The 24,592-nt window shown below is 50.7% G+C and overlaps 1 protein-coding gene across 2 annotated transcripts in view; it reads right to left on the bottom strand.

Moving 5' to 3' along the window:
* VDR (vitamin D receptor) overlaps window positions 1–24,592 on the bottom strand; it is a 56,642-nt gene that overhangs the window by 9,758 nt on the left and 22,292 nt on the right. For both annotated transcript variants that reach the window (XM_072798191.1, XM_072798190.1), the window contains 5 exons: window positions 22,553–22,700; window positions 12,037–12,167; window positions 4,729–4,913; window positions 4,386–4,506; window positions 889–1,060 (listed from right to left, as the gene is read on the bottom strand). In XM_072798191.1, coding sequence (XP_072654292.1) covers window positions 889–1,060; window positions 4,386–4,506; window positions 4,729–4,913; window positions 12,037–12,167; window positions 22,553–22,698 — 755 coding nt within the window. In that variant the 5' untranslated portion in view covers window positions 22,699–22,700. The remainder of the gene's footprint in view (window positions 1–888; window positions 1,061–4,385; window positions 4,507–4,728; window positions 4,914–12,036; window positions 12,168–22,552; window positions 22,701–24,592) is intronic.

Genomic DNA, 24,592 nt, shown 5'->3' with positions numbered 1-24,592 from the left:
CAACTGCAAATACTTCGCCTTGAACTCAGGCTAACAGCGCTTACTAGTGATTTCTTCCTTTCTATTTCTCAACCACATTGTATATATATATATTGCATGGCAATGCTCCAAATGGTGTAAATAATATGGCAATATAGATATAACTACCTCCCAACATTCCTCTAAAAGCGTCTACACTCTCTTACTTTAAGAATATTTAACGACGCATGCACAGCTATTTAAATAGAAGTATACGTGTCATTATTATTATTTTTTTTTATACGTGTCATTATTACCAAAACAATGAAACAGCTGAATGAATGAGATGCATCAATGAATCTAAAACTCAGGATCTTTACTCCAGTAGAATTCCTTACACCTGTTTTGGCAAAAGGTCTCAGTATGGTGAGGGAAAGGCCTTTTCACAGAAATTTGAGTGAAGGAGGTCCAGGTTATGCGTGCTAGGAAATCTGTCTTTCTCTGGGATCCCTAAATTATTTCGCAAGTCCCTTGTGCAACACCCCTTCTCCTATCATTTCATTTTGGTTTCAGATTTTGGTGTGGAGGGTTAATGAAGGTTTAATTTAAAGGGTTAACATGAGGATTAGACCCAAGCCAGCTAAAGTGTCCACAGCAGTGAACTTGGAAATCTAGACCTTGGCTCTGACACATACTGGCTCTGAGACTAGAAAATGATCCTGACTGGCCACTGAACCTCTCTGGGCTTCTGTTCTGTCATCCAGAAACTGTGGGGTTTGGATAGCTCTCCAATGCTGGCCTGCTGAATAACGCTGGATGGGCTGTACTTCTCAGACATTGTGATGTAGGCGGTCTGGGGTAGGGTCTGGGTCTCTATTTGGGGAAGCGGTGGATTGGTGATCTCCACCAATCTAGGATTCTGACTCTTACCTGAACCCTGGAATCATCTTGGCAAAGCCAATGACCTTTTGGATGCTGTAACTGACCAGGTCAGCTAGGTGGGGCAGCATGGAGAGCTGGGACAGGTCCAGGGTCAGAGAAGAATCATCTGAGTCTTCTTCCCTCAGATCCAGATTGGAGAAGCTGGTTGGCTCCATCACGTCTGGGGAAGGATGAGGAAAGAGAAAGAGCTGCTGATACTTGAGTCAGGTGCCCTCCTCCTTGGCCCTGTGAGGACCTCCCATGCCCTAGCGTCAGGGCTAGCCAGGAATGCCATAGTGACTGCCTGTCTCCAAGGTCATTCTTCAGCCCAGCCTTTCTTCTAAGACTCCCCCTGGCTTTTCTTGCAAGCAGAGCAAGGCACTAAAATCAAAGACCAGAGATACTCCAAGAAATGAGATTTCCTCAAGCCATGATTTTGTAGATCACATGTTGTTTCTAATGACCTCAATTCAAAAATGAATTTGGAACCAATGAACTTATGGAAAACAATGTTCAACCTCACTAATGATCAAATGACTGTGGAATAGAACATCTACACTGTCACCTATAAACTAGAAACAAATATGTTTAAATGTGGATGCCAGTGTTTGTAAGATGCAGGGAATTAGGCAACCCTTGTGCCATGCGGCGCTAAACGAAGCATAAATTTGTGCAAAGTAATCAGAGAGCGATTTGACTACAGGCACCAGAAGCCTCCAATTATGTATATTCTTTGACCAGTAATCCTACTTCCATAAATTCATCATAAGGAAAAAAATCTGGAATAAGTGCAAATATTTAGCCACAAGCATACTGTTATCTTAATGAAAATCTGGGACACAATCTAGATTAGATATGCTATTGAACATTCATGCCCCAGAATACTAATCAGTCTTTAAGCATGATATTCTAGAAGTATATTGAATGACATGAAAATGATATATAATGTACTGTTAAAAGAAAAAAGAAAATTACCAGATTTTGTATAGCATAATCTCACTTGTAAATATACAAATGCATTTAAAGAAAAAAAAAAGTGGGAAATAGATATATCACAGTGTTAATAGTGATTACCTTTGGGTAGTGGGTTTAAAGATTTTACATATAAAATAAATAAAATCCTTAAAAAGGGGAGAGATGGGGCAGCCCGGGTGGCTCAGCAGTTTAGCGCCGCCTTCAGCCCAGGGTCTGATCCTGGAGACCAGGGATTGTGTCCCACATTGGGCTCCTGCATGGAGCCTGCTTCTCCCTCTGCCTGTGTCTCTGCCTCTCTCTCTGTCTCTCATGAATAAATAAACGAAATCTTAAAAAAAAAAAAAGGTGGAGGGGGGAGATGCCTGGGTGGCTCAGTTGGTTAATCATCTGCCTTCGGCTCAGGTCATGATCCCAGGACCCTGGGATCGAGCCCCACATCGGGCTCCCTACTCAATGGGAAGTTTGCTTCTCCCTCTCCTGCTGCCCCTCACTCCCTCTCTGCCCCACTTGTATTCTCTTGCTCTCTCTCACTCAAATAAATAAAATCTTTTAAATATTTTACATTTATAAAAATCTTTATTTTATATGTATATAACTAGCTTATCTTATCTGAATGCCTACAATAAACATGTATTACTTCTGCTTAATATTTTTAATTAAGAGTGCCAATGAGTTTGAATCTTATTTATTTTGATTTATTTTTGAAAGATGGTATCTATTTATTCAGGAGAGACAGAGAGACAGAGACCTAGGCAGAGGGAGAAATAGGCTCCCCATGGGGAGCCCAATGTGGGACTTGATCCCAGGACCCCGGAATCACAACCTGAGCCAAATGCAGACACCCAACCACTGGGCCACCCAGGTGCCCCTATTTATTTATTTTTATATTAAGTAATCTCTATGCCCAACATGGGGCTTGAATTCATGGCTCCAAGATCAAGAACTACATGCTACAACCACTGAGCCGGGCACCCCTTTAAAATAAATAGATGCTATCCTGAACATACCACTAGTGGGGCTGAGCACCTCATATCAATTAACCTATGAGGGTATCAAAACTCCCAAATAATACGGGATTATTAAAAGCTGAATGTATAACATGTAGACTGATCCTCATTGATGCAAATACATATCCCACCAAGGGAAAAGAGCAGCCAAGTGGGGAGAGAAGATGAACACTTGAGAAGAATCCCTATAAGACAAAGGGCTCCAAGGGTCCGTCAATCTCTGCAAGGGTCACAGCTTCCCTCTAGTCCCTGACCACGTCCCTCCTGTCACTCCCGGGTGGGTAGACACCATGTCTGGCTCCACTGCTATCCTTTCCTGTCCATCTGACACTGAGACCCTCTCCACCTCTTTTGGATCTGGGCACAGATCCATCAATAAGTCTGGAAGGACCATATCTGAGGGTCCTCATTCCCCAGAGGAAAGGGGTTTTCCCACGCCTGCCCTCCTGTGGGATCCACGCACAAGGTGGTAGGGTTGGGTGAGAGGCAGAGGGATGAAGGACAGGGGGAGAGGGAGGATGGAGCAGGAAGTCGGAGAAGACGGTAGGGATGGACCATAAGGAGGAGCTGGAGATGACGCGTGCTATAGGGGTCCCCCAGAGCTTGGGATGGGGGGAAGGGAAGCTGCAATGGGCCCCAGTGTTCTCCTTCTACCCCAAACCTTTGATGACTATGGTCAATGATACTGTTTTGTACATCTGAAAGTTGGTAAGAGGGTGGATCTTAAAAATTCTCATCACAAGGAAAAAAAAAACTTTGTAACTCTGAGATGATGGGTAGTAACTATACTTACCATAATCATTTTGTAATTTATACATGTATCAAACTATTGTGTAGCACACACCTAAAACTAATACAATTAGTTCTATGTCAATTATATCTCAATAAATATATTGGATACTGGGAAAAAAAAAAAAAAACCCAAACCAGAATCCCCTAAAAGGCCTAGGCTCAAAATATCATTTAAAGGAATCAGATTACGCACATGGAGGGGGGCAGGAGCAGAAGCCTGGCAGGAAGGAAAGAGCAGGGACTCCCCAGACAGACCCTGCCCGGCCAGACCCCAGCTTGGCTTCTTCCCCAGCATGGGCCCTCGGGCTACTTAGCCCTGAGCTGTAGAAAATGGGGGGTTGACCTGAGGACACTGTGTGGCACACAGTATGGCAGTGCTGTCCTCTCATCCACAGCCAAGGACAGGTGGGCTGTGGAAGCTCTGGGCTCTTGCTGGGCTCCGCTGGCAGGGCAGGGGCCGTGGGGGCTCACCCAGAGGGGCCGGGTAGGGACCCTGGCTGGGCGGGGGCTGCGGGGGGGCTCACCCAGGGGGCCGGGTAGGGACTCTGGCTGGGCGGGGGCCACGGGGGTTCACCCAGAGGGGCCGGGTAGGGACCACTGGCGGGGTGGGGGCCGTGAGGGGCTCACCCAGAAGGGCCGGGTAGGGACCCTGGCTGGGCGGGGGCTGCGGGGGGCTCACCCAGAGAAGCCGGGTAGGGACCACTGGCGGGGTGGGGGCCGCAAGGGGCTCACCTAGAGGGGCCGGGTAGTGATCCGAGCAGGAGGAAGAGGAGTCCCCGGAGACGCTGGGCGTGTGGGCCGAGGAGGGCCTGGACGAATGGCTCCCTCCACCCCCATCTCCACGAACTGGAGGCTGCAAGGGAAAGCCGGAGCATCAGAAGCGCACATTTGGGGCCACCCTCCCACCCTGCCCCGGATCTCCAACAGGAGGCTTGGAGGAAGGCCTGCGGGGGCGGAGGCCTCCCCAGGGCCAGAGCAGCCTCCACCGCTGCCCGGTGCTGGCTGCCCCCCGCGGCCCTCCGTCCCTCTCCCCCGCCCGGCTCCCACCCCGCGGCTCATCGTCCAGGCCACGTACCCGGAACTGGGTGAAGTCGGCATAGGTGGGGTCGTAGGTCTTGTGGTGGGCATCCAGCAGGATGGCGATGATGCGCTGCTGCTCCTCCGACAGCTTGGGCCGCAGACTGTCCCTCAAGGCTTCCTCCTCCTTCCGCTTCAGGATCATCTCCCGCTTCCGCTGCACCTCCTCATCCGTCAAGATGACTGTGGGGCAGGAAGGGGGATGTTGGGGGGACTGAGCCTGCAGCTCCCCTTACTCCAGGTGCTAAAGGCAAACAGATGGGAGGGGCCAATCCCCTCACCCTCCACCCTCAGAGCTCCTAAGGCCCGGCACTTACTGCCATGGGGGGCTCCAAGCCCACTATAAAGGTGGAAAATTGGGTTTCCTATTGAAAAGGCAGGTGCATGAGAGAGGAGGAAAAAGGATCTGAGAGGTGGGATGGTCAGGCATTATTAGCGAGTCTGGGTTCTCAGAAGCAAGTGATATGACTCTGGGCAAACTGAACTCTCGAGGCTTTGGTTACCCCACTAATCCAACAAAAAGTTTGCTCCATAAAACCTCTATTAAGGTCGCTTTGTGGTTCCTTCCTCCAAAAAGTGTGTGCATGTGGGGCGGCAGGGTGATACCCCCTACCTTGAAGGGTGGACAGTTTTGAGAACTGAATGCCTAACAGAGCAGCTGCTCATTAAATGTTGGTTCCTGTCTTTTCCCCCTCACATTCGTTGCCCACGATCTTGAGGGAGACACTGGGGGAGGAAGGGTGGGAGTGGCCCTCTGTGGCCAGTCCCAGGGTCGGAAGCCAGGACATGCTGAAAGACCCTTCTACACGGGCATTTCCACGTCCAAGTTTCCAGGCATGGGCGTTTGATCTACTCTGACCAACTTAGAAAGACTTTGCTTCTTTGGTTCCCTGCAAAACAACCTCTCCTCCAGCCTGTCCAGTCTTGACAGTTCTGCCCAAGGAAGTCTTTGAGCCCTCTGGAAGTCCCGAAGATAACACCTTGAAGCTCCGATCTGCAGCTGTCTCCAGCTGCTAGCCAGGGTGTCTGATGACGGGGAGACCCTCCACCACCATCATGCTGTGCGGGGGCTTCCGCGGTGGTGCCCACCTCACCGTGCTGGGCCGCTGCCCGGGAGGGCAGGGCTGCGAGCAGGGATGCCTGGCACGGCAGCCAGGCAAACAGACCTCCTGGCCAGGGCTTGCAGAGTGCTGACGGCAGGAGTGGGCACTGGGGCCCTTGGCCTGTAGCTACTTGCTCTGTGCTGGTGTTGCCAGCACTTCTGCCCACAGAACTGGGGAGTTTCACAAGAGCAGGGAAAGGAACCAGAACCCCAGAGTGGGTGGGTGCTGGGCTTCAGGAGAGGCCCACCGGCCCAGACCCCTCAGGTGTGGGTGTGGGGGAGAACGAAAGAAGCTTCTGGGAGGTGAGGGAGAGCCTATGGGGGGCGGGGGGGGAGGTGGGAGTGGGTAACCAGGGGCGAAGGATGGCAAGTTCCCTCCATAGCTGAGGTAAGCCATACTAAGAGGAGGACTGGGGGAGGCCACGCCCAGGTGAGTGACTCACCTGCCCAAAGAGCTGCCAACCCTCTCCCACAGTGGGTGTCTGCTCAGACCCCAAGAGGTCAAGTGGGGTGGAAGAGTAAGGAGCAAGGAGTGTTCCATTCAAGGCAAGGTACGAGGCCCTTACCTGGGGAATCCAAGAATAGGTGTCTGATCGTCCCTGCTCACCTGAGGGTGGGTGCAGGAGGTGGTGGGGTGTGAGGGAGGGAGCTCTGCGATTCATGCCACGGGCATCCGTGGACACGCTTCTCGGCTTGACAGGGCTTTGATAATCTCTTGTGATTCTATGATGTCACTCTCCTGCTCAGAAACTTTTTCTGGATCCTTGCTGTTTACTGTGCTCCAAATTAAAGTCAAGATTCCCCAAGATTTTACTTTTTCCTAACCTTCCAACCTCATTTCCTAGTGCCTCTGGACACAGCTTCTGTGACTATGCTGAGATTACTGACGGGCGAACATGACCCATTCTGTCTCGCCAATGCATTTCCACTTACGCGGGATGCCTGTCCAGCTGGGCCCTCCCTCCCCAGCAGCTGTGCAAGTTCTATCTATTCTTTTATGTATATATATATATATATATTTTAATTTATTTATTCATGACAGACACATAAAGAGATAGGCAGAGGGAGAAGCAGGCTCCACGCAGGGAGCCTGATATGGGACTCGATCCTGGGGCTCCAGGATCATACCCTGGGCCGAAGCAGGCGCTCAACCGCTGAGCCGCCCAGGTGTCCCGAGTTCTATCCTTTCTTCAGCATCCAACCCATAGCCCTCTTTCACCATGAAGCCTTTCTGGATTGCCCTGATCTGTACTGAGCTTTCATTTCTTATTTCTGTGGTATGTCCTGTCTTTCCCACGCACATTGGCACCCAAGTGTCTTCCACTCCGTAATATTTCTGGTTAGTACAGGCTCCAATAAATGCCCATATAGAGAGAAACTAGGACGTTCAAGATCTTTCTTTTCTTTTTTTTTTTTTTTCAGATCTTTCACTAGAACTATAGGCTCCCTGTGTTTCCCCCTTAATGGCCAGCCCAGCGAGGCTTCCTGGCCATGGTGTTTGCTCAATAGTCTGAGAGATTGGACACCCAACACATCCACACTGATCATACCTACGAAGCTCTAGCCATCGTCCTTTGCTCAGAAAATGACAGGGAGAAGTGCACTACTACATGTGCCTTACGATGTGAGGATGGCACACATCAAATGCCTGTCCGCTGGGGAACTGAACCCAGCTTACCCTTTCAATTTACATAATTGCGACTGAAATATTTTCAAGATAGAATAAGGTTCTTATAACAGAACACCTGTAACATTGTATAACCTTTTCTTGGTGATTCAGAGGTATCATTCAGAACAATTACTGGACTTTGCAGGAACAAGGTTATGACCTCAGAATTGTACAGGGCTGTGTCCATGCACCGTATGACTCAGCCTGCTATGATCTGGAGCTCTTGTGCTCCTTTGCATCGCTTTCGGTCTCCCCCTCTCTGGTAAGCTACGTGTTGTCTCTTCTTATGGGTGCCTGCCTGTAGAAGGGGACCTTTCTTCCCCTTAGCAGTTATCTTCTAGTCTGCTGGGGAGCTGGAAATCCTGGTGGTCAAGTTTTATGTAAGAAAAAAAAATCATATTAATAAAAATGGATTAAAAATAGAATTTTTTTTTTTTTATGATAGTCACAGAGAGAGAGAGAGAGGCGCAGAGACACAGGCAGAGGGAGAAGCAGGCTCCATGCACCGGGAGCCTGATGTGGGATTCGATCCCGGGTCTCCAGGATCACGCCCTGGGCCAAAGGCAGGCGCCAAACCGCTGCGCCACCCAGGGATCCCAAAAATAGAATTTTTAATGTACTGGGCACTCTGCTAAATGCTTCTTAAATATTAGCTTACATATATTTAGTCCTCATAACAACCTTTTAGCGCAGGTGCAATTATCCCCATTTTGCAGATGAGGGACCTGAGCCCCAGAGGCTACGCACTTTGCTTAAAGTCACACGGCTAACACGTGCTGAAGCTGGTACCCAGGCCTGGGCATTACAGTTCTAGAGTTCATGGTTGTAACTATTGCCCCATACCCCCTCTGATTATAATTGGCTATGGTTGCTCAGTAGGACTCTTGTCCTCAGCCATGGAACACACAAAGTGTTCCAATCCATCTGAAGAGTATGAAAAAAAAAATAAAGTAGCAAAGTTTGTAAATGATTTGCTCCAAAAGTTAAGAAGATTCAAGGTTAACCTTATGACATTGTTCCTCTCAATCCCTGTATCAAACAGTGACTGCCATCCGGCGTGCAGTACTAGAGAAAGAAATGCTGAGATCTGGCATTTTCTAACAGGGCTGCCAATCCACCGGCCTCCCTCCAGGCAATGGTGTCTGAAGACTAAATCATAAGTCTCTCCCATGTGCAGATGCTGCTGTGATTTATGAAATAAGTCTTTTTTTTTAAGGGAGCTACTAATTTAATAAGAAAAATTTAAAAAATCGTTTTCTCAATGAATTGCTACTGAGAATGCCATTACTATCTTGTAGGAGGACACCTGTTTTGCAGTAGAGAAGAGCACACAGGTTCTGAAAGAGCATTTGAAGGGCTCTCCAATGAATAAAGCACAGGAGCTGTGTCCAAGGACTTCGTGAGACCCATAGGGCTGTTCAGTAGCTTCTTTGCCTTCCTTCTCAGGTCCTTGCTGAGCGCAAATATGACTCTGCACACATTTATTCCCATGCAAGATGCTCTCTGTTTCATGAAGTCTAGAATTGCGGTTGGAAGTCAAGATCTGGAAGCATGAACAACTTAAAAACACTTCAAGTTGCCCCAGGTGGCCTAAGGGCAACATCAGACAAGAGAATATAACGTGTTTCCAAATGAATGACATAGACAATATCAGATTTGGGAGATATTCCGGACCTGTAGACCAGTGGGAGATGTAGAGATGCAAAGAAGCATCACAGGGAGCTAATATTCAGTCATTCAACACGTATTTATTGAGCAGCTGCATTGGGCCAGGTGCTGTGCTAATGTGGAGTAGGAAAGACCTACATCTGTAAAAACATTAAGCAAAGGAACATATAGGTGTTTCTATGCAGGACAGGCCACCAAGAAGCAAGAAGTTGACCATGAAATGTCTCAGGCTCCATGGACAAGGTCAAGTCATCTAAGACTTGAAGAGAGAGAAAGGGAGTCTTGGATGGAAACGGTCCCTGGAGCCCATCCCTGAGGGCAGCAGGCAGTGGAGGAGCCCTGGCCCCTGGGGGTGGGCCTTTGGAAGCAAAGAGACCATTTTAGTAGCTTAGAAGCATGAAATCTGAATTCCTCGGAGCTTCCCCTAATCTATGAAAGAAACAACAGAAGTATTTACCTATTTAGGGATTCCTGTGAGAATCTGATAAGAAAGCTCGCGTGCTCCATGCAGTATCTGGCACTGGGTAGGCGCTCGATAAACATTTGTCCTCAGACCCATTCCCTTCCCTTCCTGGGCTTCCTTTAGGGAAGGGCCCTTCTCTAACCCCTGCCAGAAGGCAGCCTGCGTTTGCAGCTCCCTTCCTAGGGAGCCCTGGGGTGTCCTGTGGTTTTACAAATGTTGACACAAAATTGTCTCTGGGAGGTTGAGCCTCAAGGCAACCACGGCCCACATGATACATGAGCAGCTCTCCTAGGGAGCTCGAGGCCCAGACCATTCTGACAGACGCCTTTAAGCTGGGCTAGCGCGAGGCAGAGAACCATAGCCTTTCCCGAAGGACCTTCCCTTCGAGTAGTGGAAAGAACGAGCCTAGTGCTGGCTCAAGGTTTTCATTTAACTGGAGCTCTGGGGCCCAGACTACAGGTCCCCGCACTGGCACCCTGAGAGTGGGGGACACAGGGTGGCCCCGGGCAGATGGCGGGGTGGGGCCCAGGGCTCTGTTGGGGAAGACTGGGGCTGTGTCTGGGGTGGCTGGAGCACAGAGATGTCGGGGGCTGGGGGTGGGCGTCTACTTCGGGATTGCTGGCCCCCCTCAGCACATGGTGTTCATGGGCAGGGGCACCGGACGCACCCAAAACCTGTTCATCGCCAGCGGTGCAGTGTTCGCTTTGGGGACCAGGGGAGATCTGGAAGCAGGCATGGAGACTTGCTTTCTGACCCCGATCCTGATATTTTTACCTTTGTCACTCCCAGATGATTTCTAAGTGTTCTTCCCATTCTGAGTTGTTAGAACATCCCCTTCCTCCTGAGACGTAGGAAAGGAGCCTCTGGGACAGCAGTGAGGCTGGCCCCGACCAGAACTTCTGGGGCAGAGTCTTACTGACTTCCAGTGGTGGAACTGCACCGTTCTTGGTTGGCAGGAGCCGCAGAGCCAGGAGAACGTGTGCCCCTCGGGGTAGGAGCAGGGGCTGTGCACCCCGCATCTTGTTTGTGGCCACCCTAGGGCCTCGCACACAGCAGGCCGCACTAAGCCAATGTGTGAGGAGCCCCATGAGCACCAGGCCTCGGCCTCCTCTGCTCCAGGATAAACACAGGAGTCGGGCGGGGCAGGGGACCGGGCTAGGAGAGATCAGCATGTCCAGGCCTGCGCACTACTGTGGGGGCGAGGAGGAACAACAGCCTGGAAACTTTTCCAAGGCCTGCCAGTGTTGACTGGGGAGCTGGGATCAGGAGTGAAGGGCTGTGACCCACCAGAGGGTAACCTGCCTCTGTTCCCCAACAACAGAGAATTTTTCTTTCCAACAAGGAGGAAATTTTCTATCCCCTGAGCCCTGTCCTGTGACTCTTCCCTTGTTCTGGACGTATCTTCCCTGTACCTGCTTCCCTCACCCCCCAAAGCAATAGCCCCATAGCCAGGAGGGCCTGCATCTGAGCGCCCTTCCTAAGCCTCCTCAGGTCCGCAGCTTAGCGGGGCATAAGCCCTGTCCCAGGGCCAAGGACGGGATCAGTGTGCAGACTGCAGACAGGAGTGAGCAAGAGGCAGCAGGGGGGCCGGGTGTGCAGAGGGCACCTGTGCCCAGGCCGGCCCACAGCTCTGGTCTCCAGCCCAGGGAGGGCCTGACCAGCCCTTCCTAGGCGCTACTGAATTCGATGGCTGTTCTGGTTACCAAGTAACTGTACCAGAGCTCAGATGCAAAGTCCAGGGGTTGTTTTTAACTGAGGGTTGGAACAAATGAATCTGCCATTCGTCCTCTCCTCCAACCCCAGAGCTGGACAGGATGTCCTATAGGACCGCCCTTCTCTCTCCATCTGGATCCAGAGGGTCATCCTAGAGTCCAGTGCTCCCCCTCACAGGCTCTTTCCCCCTGGTCTTCCCTGGTCTCCGGCCCCCAGATCTGCCCGTGGGGCCAGAGTGGCTGGAAGGCTGGGGCAGGGTGGCACCCGATGCCAGCCAGGCTCTGCATATTTATTCTCTCCATCACTCCTGCCCTTCCCCAGCCTCAGCAGCTCACTCTCCCAAAGTCCAAAGAACCCTGGGTCCTTGGGCCTTGCCTTTTCCCGGGAGGTCGAGGAACAGGGAGGTGAGAATAGTGACGCCGTCCTGGAGGAGGACCCATCTGGGAGATGGGTCACACGGGAGAGGGTGAGGCCCCTCCCAGGACTCTGTGACACAGATCCCCAAGAGGCTCGCAGGACCCCCTTGGGGCCTCTGACCCTGCTGTCCTGGCCGCAGCGCCCCAGCTCCAGGCTCTGGGTGCCTGTAGCCCCAGGGGAGCCGCACGCAGCCCGGTGGGGCCAAAGCTGCCCGAAGAGCAGCTCAAACGGTCCCCCTCCCGGGCCACCCCTGCCCTGGGCCCGGAACACTCACACTCCTTCATCATGCCGATGTCCACACAGCGCTTGAGCCGGCAGGCCTGGCAGTGGCGGCGGTTGTCCTTGGTGATACGACAGTCCCCGTTAAAGGGACAAGTGAACAGCGCCTTCCGCTTCATGCTTCGCCTGCCCGGGGAGAGAGCACATGCCACCTCCGGGTGACCCACCTGCCAGTCTCAGCCCTGGCTGCCTGCAGGGGCTGGGACCCCCGAGCCCTGCCCACAACCCCCCCACCGCCTGGGTCTCCATGTCTCCCACAGAGGACGTGGGGCCCAGCCCTAGGCCGCCTCAGCAGCCACCACTCCCCACCTCTACACTCTGGGTGCCTCCTCCTTCTTTCCCTGCTACTCTGCTCCCATCATTGCTTTGATTTCCTTTTTTTTTTTTTTTTTAAGATTTGAAAGGATTTATTTATTATTACTTTTATTTTTTATTTTTTAAAAGATTTTATTTATTTTTGAGAGACAGAGACAGAGAGACAGAAAGACAGAGAGGCAGAGACACAGCAGAAGGAGAAGCAGGCTCCACGCAGGGAGCCTGACATGGGACTCTATTTTTTTTTTTTTTTAAGTGAGCTCTATACCCAATGTGGGGCTTGAATTCATGACCCTGAGATCAAGAGTCACCTGCTGTACCAACTGAGCCAGCCTGGCGCCCCTGATTTACTTTTATGATACTCTACTTCCCACGCTCTTTTTTTTTTTTTTTTAATTACACAGGAAACGTGAGTGAATTAACCTAGTGAAACTTTTTTTAAATATGAAAATCTGCAGAGCAGCCCTCACTGCTTCTAGGGAGCCGCTTGGGGAGGTGAGGACGCTGGTGGAGGCTTTAAGTCATCCAGAGTCTGGAGATCTATGACTAGAGCATCCCCGGTCCAGGGACAGACACGTGCGCAGGTGCATGGAGAAGGGAGAAAGGGCCCCAACTATAGCTTGAGGCATCCAGATAACACACCCAGAGAGAAAAGGCCAGATGAGTGGGTGGGAGACCTCAGGTCTGGCCTTGGCCTTTTGAGAGGCAGAGGAAACAAGGGCTTTGCCAGGACAGAGACCTACCACAGGCTCTTAGCTACGAAGCCGGTACCCCCGGGGCCCCTGGTATCCTATGTAAAATCACACGTGTGCACGCGTGTACATACACGTGTGCCCATGCGTGCATGAGCAAGCTTGAACACTGCACCCCATGGGACTTTTGGGAAGCTTCCCATGTCCTAGAGGTTCCTCATACTCTTCCCAGCCCTAGCAGGTGCAGGCCCCACTTTTTTTTTTTTTTTTTTTTTTGCCCTGGAACAAGTGACAGGATTTGGTTGGGGAAAGATGGTAGCAAAATCCCTTTCTCTGTGAGCAGCAGCATCTTCCGAGGAGATGCTCAAGTCTTTAAGTAAAAGCCCAGGCCCAACCATTTCCCTCTCTCAGAGGTGAGCCGGTCACACACTAGTTATGTTTCTTGGTTATGTTTCTTCACTGTTCACATTCGCTAGAAGACATTCGGGGTTTAGGGCAAACATACTCATCAGTTGACCTGGACAGAAGGGGAGCAAACCAACTTGACCCATGGGCTGGAGGAGAAGAGAACATAGAAATGACCTGCAGCAGTCACAGGCAATCAGACTCCCAAGAGACTATTGGCGTAGTCTCACCTCGTTTTATAGGTGAGACTACCGAGGGGAGGAAACTCATCAGTGAGGTGATTTGGCAAGAAGTGAAGGCTCCCCCGTTGGCTGTTGGAGATGTGAGGCTCAGCTTTTGGCTTCTTGGTTGGAGCCTACCGCTCTCATCCCTAGAAACTCAAGCTGCTCAATAAAATGGAGCCCACAGGCCAACAGCTCAAGGCCCATGAGGTGGCTGCTCTTGGTTTGGGACCTGGGCCCCCAGCACTTTCCTGTTACCTGTTTCCTGACCCAAAGGGCACCCCCACTCCCCGCCCCACCCCAGTAGACGGGTCTATGTGGGAAGGTGGGATAACATAAAGCTATTGGGGTAGAGTCCAGCCCACCAACGCCACACCCACCCTGTGGTGACTGCCCAGAGACTGTATCAGGCTTTTGTCTACCTTTATGGAAACAGACAGCCTTTCTCCTTGGGCCTCCATCCATCTATTGCCGCTCTCCAGAGGGACAGGCAAATATGGAGGTACCTTGGCTACCCCGAAATGAGAGGCTACCATCACCACAGGACATGAGATTGATTCACCCCTTTACTCCTTCCCACTCATGGTTTCTGAGGCTCTGGCTGTTACCACAAATGTTCAGGTCCCAGAATGCCCGTAACTCTCTAAACTTACTCAAAGGCCAGAAGTTTCTAATTCAGAGTAAACTCTCATTTCCCTTTTTTTTTTTGTTGGTTTTTTGTTTTGTTTTGTTTTTTTACAACCAGGCATTCTGCCCAGGAGCTCAGGGTCGGTCCTATCCTCCCACCCGCTGTCTTGTCTGGCTCAGAGCTCTTCCTGTGAATTCTCCAGGGCTTTGGGGACCAAAAGGAGCACCTCCAGACACATGAGCCAGAGCATCCCACCAATCCTGCGCTGGGGGCCAAGAGTTTCCTGACGCCCCAGCTGGGAGGCAGCCCCGCATCCCCCACGTCTATTGCTCTGTCCGTGGGCTCTAGTGCGCCTGTCTCTGACTCTCACGGGTGGGCATCTCCCCAGCTGCAAGGTTGCTCAGAAAGAGGTTGTGGCACTTCACCACCTTTCTTTTGTTTTCCTCACTGTAAATCTGAAGCCCAGCCCAGGCTTCCACACATAGAAGAGTTGGAGGTGGCCACTCAGCCCAGCTTTGCCTGACAACAGGAATGGACTCCAATGAGGTTGGTTGGGTAGGAATCCCCCAAAATGCAGGGCTGGCTTAAAAGAAAATACTGGGAGGAAAAACACCAGTGTCCTTGCTTCCAGCTTTGCAGTTACAGAAGGGAAGGGAGCTCATGAATACTAAGAGGCAAAGGAGGAGGAGGAGAAAGAGAAGAAAGGGAGGAAGGGAGGGAGGGAGGGAGGGAGGGAGGGAGGGAGGGAGGGAGGGAGGGAGGGAGAGGGAGGGGAGAGGAGGGGAGGAAAGGAAGGAAGAAAAAAAATGCTAAAAGTCCTTCTGGCCAGGTACACTATCCCCACAGCAAGGCTCAGATCTAGGGTAAGAATGCCACACAGGTGTGTGCTCTTCACCCTTTGCCATACTTCGTCCCAAAGCCCACCAACTGTGCAACACGTCTCCACGCTATTTGAGTGATGCAGAAAGCAGCCTGTAAATTTATGGAGCTCTTAAATTATTATTATGAAAAATTATACTAATTTTTTCATACTATACTAATTATACCAAGCTCTTCCTTGGCTCCTCTAGATACAGAATCAGAGAAAAGACCCCGGAGTTGTACCCAGGGAGATGGAGGTTAGCGAGCACGAAGAGCTGTCACACTCTGGAGTGTCGATCAGTGTTCAGGGGATGGAAAGCTCCCTCACCAGCTCCAGCAGGCAGACCCAGGTCCTCCCCCAAACCAGCTTTCAGGTGCGTCCAGCCCAGTATAGTTGCCAGGGCTGTGGGTCCCGTGGGCTCTGGGGCCCAGTTCTTCCCCATTCTCCCGCCTTCTAGGGGCACTTCCACGCATGTGGCTGTCATCTAGCCTCTGCCCGTGAGGAGTCAGGGCAGGCAGATGGGCCAGCTCTGGCTCTGTGCTTTGTCCCGAAGATCCACACCCCATGCCCTGCCTTCCTCCCAATGCTAATTGCTTGTGAGCTGGTTTGGTTTTGAGAAACAAGAGCTGCGAGTTTCCATGGGAGCGCATTGCCTTAGCTGCTCTCTGAGCCTGGACCCTGTCATCCTCTGGGTGGTTGGCAATTATATCCCAGCTCAGGAAGGAGGGGTTGGGGTGGTGCAACCGGACTAAATATAAACACAGTTTCTAGAAAGTCAGGGGTGAGAGAGGACATTGACCAATTCATCAAAACATGACAGACAGGCTATTCACAGAAGCATGAAGTGCCTGGGGCCAGGGTCTCCGGCCTGGGTAGGTGGCCCTATCGTCAGAGACACACCTTATAAAACCCAAGCCTGGGGCCCAGTGCCAGCTCTGGCTTTGTCTCCACTGCCACTCTGAGTATCTGGATACCAGAGCCTGATGGAGTGCCTTCTGTGAAAGGCCTACATGGTCTGATAGGTGGGACCTACATGGCACATTTGTATGTGGCAGCATCAAGGGCTTCCCCGGGGGGGGGGGGGGGGCTTAAAAACCAACCATAAAGGAAGCTACTTTAACACTATGGTAAAGAGCACGAGGCCTTTTTTTTGGAGGCCAGTTTGGCAACATGTAAAACACTCGGAGCCTTTAAGGCAGCAAATCTACTTCCAGGAATTCATCATGCGAATAAATCAGTCCACGGGCCCAAAGGCACGTGCGTAAAGGTGGTCACTGCAGCCCTGTACGGAGAAGCAGAGGACGGAGCCTGAATGCTCATCAAAAGAGAAGGGTCCGTTACACCATAGTGCATCTGCACAAAGCGATGGGGCTGTGGAAAGGACAGAGGAAGAACGTGGACCCGGGAACTAGACCGAGCAAACATTCTGTAGTAGGTCAGAGCAAGATGCAAGAGGGCGAGGACTGTGTACTCCCATCGTCCTGTGCAGGTGTGAGTGTGCGCGCACACCACGTGAACCCAGACACACGCTTTTTTATATAAAGAGTTTGGAAGTGAACACAATGAGCTGGTCACAGCGACAGCTTCGGGAGGAGGTAGGGACGTGAGAATGGGGTAGAGACGACGTACGCTTCGCTTAGATGTCCTTTTGAACTATTTATTTGCTGCTGCTTTTTAAACCATACTCAGGGGTTATTTACACACACATTCAGGTTCTGTGTTAGAGGAGAGAAAAGGACTTCTGCTCTCAGACACAAGCACTACGGAAGGACAAGGATACAGCGAGCACCTCCTGAGAGCTCTCTGCGCCAGGACTTCGGGCATTCCCTCCGACGCACCCAGTAGCCGTGCAGGTAGGCTCTATCCCTACCCTACAGGTGACAGGGAAAGGCGCTGGGAAGTTAGATCACTTGCTTCTTGTCACACAGCTAGTAAGTGTGAAGATGGGATCAGAACTGAGATCTGTTTGATTCCAAAGCTTCCGGTATTCCTCCCCAATAATGGTCCTCAGCATGAATTTACCATATCCCAATCCAAGCCAGAGCAGCAGTCCAAACATGCCCCCTAAAGTCCAGGGCACCTGGGTGACTCGGTCAGTTAAGTGTCGGCCTGCAGCTCAGGTCATGATTCCAGGGTCCTGGGATCGAGCCCTGCGTCAGGTTTCCTGCTCGGCGAGGAACCTGCTTTTCCCTCTTCCTCTGCCCTTTCCTCCCTCTGTCCCCTACTTGTGCTCTCTTGTGAGCTTGCTCTCTCCCAAGTAAATTAAAGAAAAAAAAAAATCCAAGAGCATGCAGCAGAGGCTGCTTGAAGGTCTCCTCTAGGACAAAGCCATTGGGATAGAAGCAGTCCCTGAGATGGGTGGTTTGGGAGTGTGGGGTAAGCCCTGGTGGTCCTCTCTGCTGGCCCTATAATGCCATAGCACAGAGAGGACCCCCTAGGTGTGCTGAGAGTGACTTCACACCAGTGAGCCCTGCTGAAAGTGCTGAGTTCCCAAAGATACAGAAGACCTTCTTCACACGCTTGCAGCTACCTTTCTTGACAACCCCAGTGACATTTCCTATTCAAATATTCTGGCCTCCTCTGCTCAAGCCTCCAAAACTCCTCTGGGCCCATCCACAGATAACCTTCCTTGTTCTCTTTCATTCACAGCCTTGAGCTGCCACGGAAGGGGGCCGGCTGCCAAGCTGAATGGACAAAGTTTTCTCCAGCAACACTGACTTCGTGGTGACTCATTTACTTGTGCCCATAGAATGCCCTGGGCAGCTCCTCCTCTCTCCTCTCTGTTTCCTCCAGTGCTGGTGAGCACTTGGAGTCTGAAGTCGTTGGACATCTCCCCCATTTCTCTGCTCCCCTTCACATCCTGAAGGGGATGTGAAGTATCAGGCCTTCCTGAAAGCCAGGACATTCCTCCTGTTCCCAGATCCTTACCAGCCTCCCTTTTGCCCCCTGCACTCCACAGAACTCATAGTTAATGAGGTCCCTGAGAGCCTCGGGGCCAGCAAACGAGAAAGCATTTCTCCACACTGTATTTGTTGGCTTGATGTTTGCAGTGCACGGCTTCAGGGTCTGGATGAAGGAGGTATCAACAGGCAGGGAGAAGACACGCAGAAGAGGCAAACGCTAGATCTGTTTCTCAATCCTGCCTTCCAGGACCACCTCTTCAATCTTCACTCTCTTCATCAGAGAGGTCCCTCTTATTTTCTTCTCTGTCCTTTATGCCTTTCCCTTTATATTAGAGCCTGGACTAAGCCACCCATGACCCGAGATTCATTCACATCCATAGATCACCCCACTATCCACTTTGTAGTAGACCTACATACTTCTCCCCTCTGGCCCTTATGTGCTGGTGTTAACATAACCAGGACACATAGCCTTTTACAAGCCTGCCTATGCCAATGTTTTATTCACACTGGAAATATCATTTTTTCCCTGAGGATGTCCATCTATTCCAGAGAAGCAGGAGGCAGAAAGAGCATGAAATAACTTATAGGAGGAATTGGCCCATGATGGTCTCTAATTTCTGATCATAGATCAATAGAACCTGGTCTCTGTCCAACCTTCCTAATCCCATTTTGGTTTGATTATGAGTTTTGGATCTGCTGGGATGACCACAAGTAGATCCTCAGGCAGGTTAGTTTGACTCTCTTCGAAGTCAAACCAAACAATGAATGGTCAAATGGGATTACTGGTCCCCAGGGCTGGGAAAATCATCCGTGACTCAGCATGAAGGGATGCTTTTTCCTTGAGAATGACCATGAAAGGGCTGAGTGAGCTCCCTGAGAGCAAGGGCATGGTTGAACTTATCTTTGTGTTTCTAAGGTTGCGGAGTCTGACAGAGAAGGTACCTCCCACCGGTATAGACCTTTCTTCCTGGGATCAGGGTTTCGCAAACAGACAGAAGGGACAAGAGGGTTCTATTTGAACTAGACTAAAACAGAAAAACACTGAATAGAATTTGGTTGAAGCAAAGGAGAAGCAGGGCAATTGGGGAGAAAAGAGGAGCAAGTGTGTATATTTAGTGGATTCCTCTCATTGGCACATTGGTTCTGTGAAGTCAACATGAACACAGAACTAACACATCCGGAACCACTGTTCCCAGGGTTAGCCTCCTGCGAGCCTCTGGTCACAACATTTTCATCAATCAAGCAATACATAACCTTGTTTCATGTGTGTTTTCCATTTAAAGATGCCTTATGTAATATACGTTGTTGATTCATGAACACTGAACTTGGCCAATAGCACTATAGCTCATGTCTGAAAGAAGCTTCTTAAGCACAGGTTTTCTCTACAAAGCACGTTGAAGCTTCCTTGTGCTTAAGAGCACTCAACAGCACTTCGGCACCATGCTTAGGGCCGTCTTAGTGAGATAACCATCAGAAAGCAAAAAACCACAAAAACTGTGGCTCTAGACAGCCCATGAAAAGGACACTCTTTTGTAGCATGACAGCTGAAACAAGGAGGCGGAATATCACCTTGTTCCGTCTTGCCTGGGAATGTGTACACCAGGGGACTTGAATTTTTCATCACTCTGAGCTTGTCCAGAAATGACCACAGAAATGCTGCAAGCATTGATGTGGGGATTATAAGGAAATTTTAATAGGTGGGCAAGTTTGCAAATACAGAATCCCTGAAATAATGAAGATCAATCATGTGTGTGTGTGTGTGTGTGTGTGTTTATCAAACAAGATCAAGATAAACAATAAGACATGTTGACTTTTCAGAAAGTGCAGCCTGGCCCAGTCATCAAGGCAGGGACAGGAAAGATATAAGGTGGATAAGGACAGGGTAACAAGACAAATAGCAGGCTGCCCATAATGCCAGCACTTTCATGTAGGGGTTGTTGGAAGGAGGGGCCGAGGGTGAGTGACAGCATAATGTGACCACAGGCATCAGAGCCACACTGTGGTGACATGGATGTGCAAACATACGGTCCCTGTCCATTTGGCCATTTCCCACACCTGACCCTGGGCATAAGGGAACCTGTCCTCTCTCCACCCAGATGCCTAACATGGTCCTGTCTCAAGGATTCGGGGCCTAGTAGTGTGTCCAAGGGCAGGAAGCACAGGTGCATGGGGATTGGAGCCACTCTTGAGGAACTGACTTCCAATATGTCATTACCCCATAAGCAGCCACCTAAGAGTTCCATCTCCCAGAGCTGAACCCCATGGATAGGTGGCCTGGAAAAAGGGAATTGGGGGCATGAGTCTCTGGATTAACCAAACAGCCCCAAGAACTGTTGGAGACCTTTGGGTTGCAGACTGGTGACATAGGGCCTTTGGTGAGAGTCATCATATTGCCAGCTCTTAGCCCAGTGCCTTGATCACAGATGTTCATTAAGATCTGGTGAGTGAGTGTGTGAAAGAAAAAACAAAAGAAGAGCGATGGCTGGAGACACTTGTGTTTATTTTCTTAGGGCAGTGTCCCATTAAGGACATAAGTATTGACCCATCAAGCTTGAAAATAACATATTGTACTTTATGTCTTTTTAAAAAAGATTTATTTATCTAAGAGAGAGAGAGAGAAGAGGGGCACAGGAAGAGGGAGAGAGAGTCTTAAGCAGACTGTGCTGAGCGCTGAGCCTGATGCAGGGCTTGAATCTCATGACCCTGAGATCAGAACCTGAGCCAAAACCAAGTGTTGGTCACTTAACCAACTATGCCACCTAGGCACCCCTATACTTTATGTCTTTTTTTTTTAAAGATTTTATTTATTTATTCATGAGAGACACATATGAGAGAGGCAGAGACACAGGTAGAGGGAGAAGAAGGCTCTAGCAGGAAGCCCGATGTGGGATTTGATCCCAGGACTCCAGGATCACACCCTGGGCCGAAGGCAGGCTCCAAACCGCTAAGCCACCTGGGGATCCCTACTTTATGTCTTTTAAGGCACTTTTATACATGTCATCTCATCAATCCTCAGATTAATACTATATATGTATGAAAGGGGTCAGATATCAAACTCATGTGCTTAGTTGAGGTGACTGAAACAGAGAAGTTGAAAGATTTGAGCAAGGACATACAATGGCACGGTCAGCTCCCTAGCCCACACATTTCTGACTCCTTTTATGATAAGAAGCAGCCCTCATGGGTGTACCCACCCCCCTTCTCTACCTGCAGAAAAGGGTCCAGGTGGCACCTGGGCTCTGGAAGGCCCACTCTGCAGGAAGTGCCCAGGAATGAGAGACGTGGCAACAGGATCTTGAGCCAGCGATGCTGCCAGTCTGGTTCCCCAAGCTGGGGAGCAGCCTGCCAGGAAGCCAAGCGGGCAACCCGCGCCAGGCCAGTCAATTAGCACCCACAGAAACCCCGCTGCCCAGCGATTGCTCAAGGCAATGAAACTCTAGGCCTGCTGATTCCCGGGACAGAGGGCAGGTGGGTTGCGGGCTGTGTTCATAGATGGCCCACGAGTCCCGGAGTTGGGGGGGGGGGGCGGGCATCGTACAAGTCCCAGGCTCTGATTCACTCTGCCCTCAAAGCCACTGGGTGAGCCCTTCGGTTCAGAGAATGAGGCCGACCTCAGCATCCCTGTTCTGGACTTGGTTCACTCTTTCCTCTCTTGGTGGCCAAAGCCCTGTTCTTTTTTTTTATCCACCTCCAATTAAGACTATTATACAGAAGCACTCTTTTTGATAAGTTTTTCCACAATCCTCCCTCTTGCTCTCTCTCCAATATATGCCAAGCCCACGTTTCTCATGGTTCCCAGTCCTGTATTGCAATTCATCACTCTCCCATCCTCCCTTCCTGGCTTTGGATGGGCACACCCTGCGTCCAGCCTTTCCAGTACTTTCCCCATACTGTTCATACTTGTGACACTGGGCTCATTGGAGAAAAGAGGAGGCAGCCGGCAGAGAAACTGGCCCTGACTGAACAGGAATGCTGGCACTTTGCTGACATCGCCTGAGCTTTCTAACCCGGGACAGCAAGCCACGGGTGAAGATATGGGCGCAGATCAAGAATGGAGATCCAGCCAGGGTGCAGTTTCCCTTGTTCCAAGGAATGGTTTGATTTGGATCAGAGGACAAGCTCCGAAGCCAAGTTCTGGGGTTTTCCCAAGGACATGCCTCTGATCATCAATCTGTTCAGAGGTTCACTCCAGAAGGACAGACACACAGGTTCCGATAGGGGGCCGTGGGTCCAAGGCGTAATGGAAAGACGGGCACGTAGGCAACAACCTCGGAAACATCATCTCTGAGAGGGGCAGAGGCCAGAGCTGGAGCTGAGGGGAAGGGAGGAGGGAGATGATCTCACCAAGACCCTGTCACTCCCAGGGTGGGGAAGAGCTGGCATGTTCCATGGGCATGGGAAGGAAGGAGACACGGGAGATGCAGGGGTTGTCTTCATGGGAAACCTTGCTTCCTCTGCTTCCCCTTGCCCTTGGGGAGGACTCACCTGAAGAAGCCTTTGCAGCCTTCACAGGTCATAGCGTTGAAGTGAAAGCCTGTGGCTCGGTCTCCGCACACCCCGCAGATTCGGGGCACGTTCCGGTCAAAATCGCCAGGGTCAGGCAAGGAAGTGCTGGCTGCCGTCGCCTCCATCCCTGTAAGAATGGCAGGCAGGCCGAGGCCAGCGCTGGAGTCAGTGCCAGGGCTGGCTAGCATCCTTCGCGCCCCCACCCCCATGTGCCCGAAGCTCGGCGAGGCTGGGCAGCTCCCCAGGTCCCAGGCCTGAGCAGGATTTCTTGGGCGCCCTCACCTCGTGACTCCCTGGGGAGCAGAAGCAGGGCTCCCTAACCCAAGTCTGGAGAGACCTGCGGTGGCCCGGCGGTGGAGCGGCTCTATGGTAGGGTTTGGGTTCACAGGCTGCACCTGCCGCCTACCACGCTACTTTGGGTGACGTGTTTAGCCTGTCTGTGCCCTACCACCCTCACCCGAAGAATGGCGTTTTCTTTACAGGGTGTGAGGAAGGATTACATGAGTGAACATACGCCTACCACCAGCATTGGCTCATCTCCGTAGCAGAACCGCAGCAGGGCAGAGGCCTCTTTCCTTCCCAGTGCCTCGCAGCCACACAGGTCAGCAGTGACAGGCCTGTGTCCCTGCTGTCCTGGCACCAAGGCAATCAAAATCTTGTTGCCTCTTCTTTGTGCCCCCCCTCCCAGTATAAACTTAACACATTGATTTGAACATCCTTCTGAATAAGGTGAGTCATATACAATTAACTAATTTGGCTTTCAGAGATGGCTTGTATAAATAGGCATTAGCATCCAGAGATGGATTTCATACTTGAGGAGACAGAAAAGAGAGAGGGAACAAAATCTAATAGCTTTGGGGAGCCCTTCTCAGGAAGCAGCTGACTTAACTCTTCCAGTAGACAAATTGAGCCCTCGGCTTCACGATGTCAGGCCCAGAGCTCCTCGGGCCTCCCTAAAATGCTTCAGAGCCTGCTGCCTCCCACTTTTCTCTGGGTCCTCACAAGGGCCATTGCAGGGTTAAGTGGCCCCTTGGCCCCAGGGCAGGAGGGTCCCTCGGGGCAGAAGAAACACAAGACAGAAAGCCAGTTATGAGCCAGTGCCGTGTTCTCCTGCCCCGAGGTGAGAGAGGGAGATTCCAGGGGGGCCCTTGGGAGAGGCTCTGAGCTTCTTTCCAACGTAACCTCTGAGCTGAGGTTTGGCAAACCAAAGCCCCTTAGTGTCTTATCCCATTTACTCTTCGTATCACCCAAAGAGACAAGTGCTGTTACTATCTCTCTCTTTATAAACGAGGCCCCGAGAAGCCCACCGCTTGAGGTATCTCTAGCAACTATGATTACAAAATACACAAAGCGAATACCTAATTTTTAAAAATTTCACAAAAAGCTTCAAGCCAAAGGAAGAAAGTAGGACAGATAAGGATAGAGGTGATAGAGGGAACCCTGATCACAGATGGCTGTAGCTCCCTGAACTGCCTCTCTCAGCTTTTCTTTTCCTGGGAACTGTAATGCACTAATAGTGACACTATTGCCGTCCCCATCACAGCTAGACTGATACTTGTTCAACTGCAATGTTTATATATATACACATTCAGAGAGAGAGACTTAAAAAAAAAAAAAAGAAAGGAATGATTAACAGAAACTTTTGAGGGACTGAGATGGGGGACAGGTACGCAGAAGTCTTATGTAGTAACTATATTCTATTTCTTCGAGTGGTGGGTATATGGTATCGTCTTATTTTTATTTATTATTATTATTATTAAAACACGATGTTATGTTTTATATGCCCGTCTGTGTATATACAACATTGCACAATTGTTAGACAATTAAAAATAGAAGAAAAAGCGCCTGTGGGTTTGTCAACATTGTCCCTGTAGCCCATCCCAAGTCCAGGCTGTGGGCAGGGATCCCAGAGGCCCAATACCATCGTGGGGCAATAGGAGAAACTGTCTAGGATGCTTGTGGCTTAACCCCAGGTCAGCTGAGATGTTGCAACTCTCAATCATCATGAGGTTGCTACAG

The sequence above is a fragment of the Canis lupus genome, chromosome 25 (genome assembly GCF_048164855.1).
Source record: "Canis lupus baileyi chromosome 25, mCanLup2.hap1, whole genome shotgun sequence".
NCBI lineage: Eukaryota > Metazoa > Chordata > Mammalia > Carnivora > Canidae > Canis > Canis lupus.
This window is presented reverse-complemented; position numbering and strand designations above follow the sequence as displayed.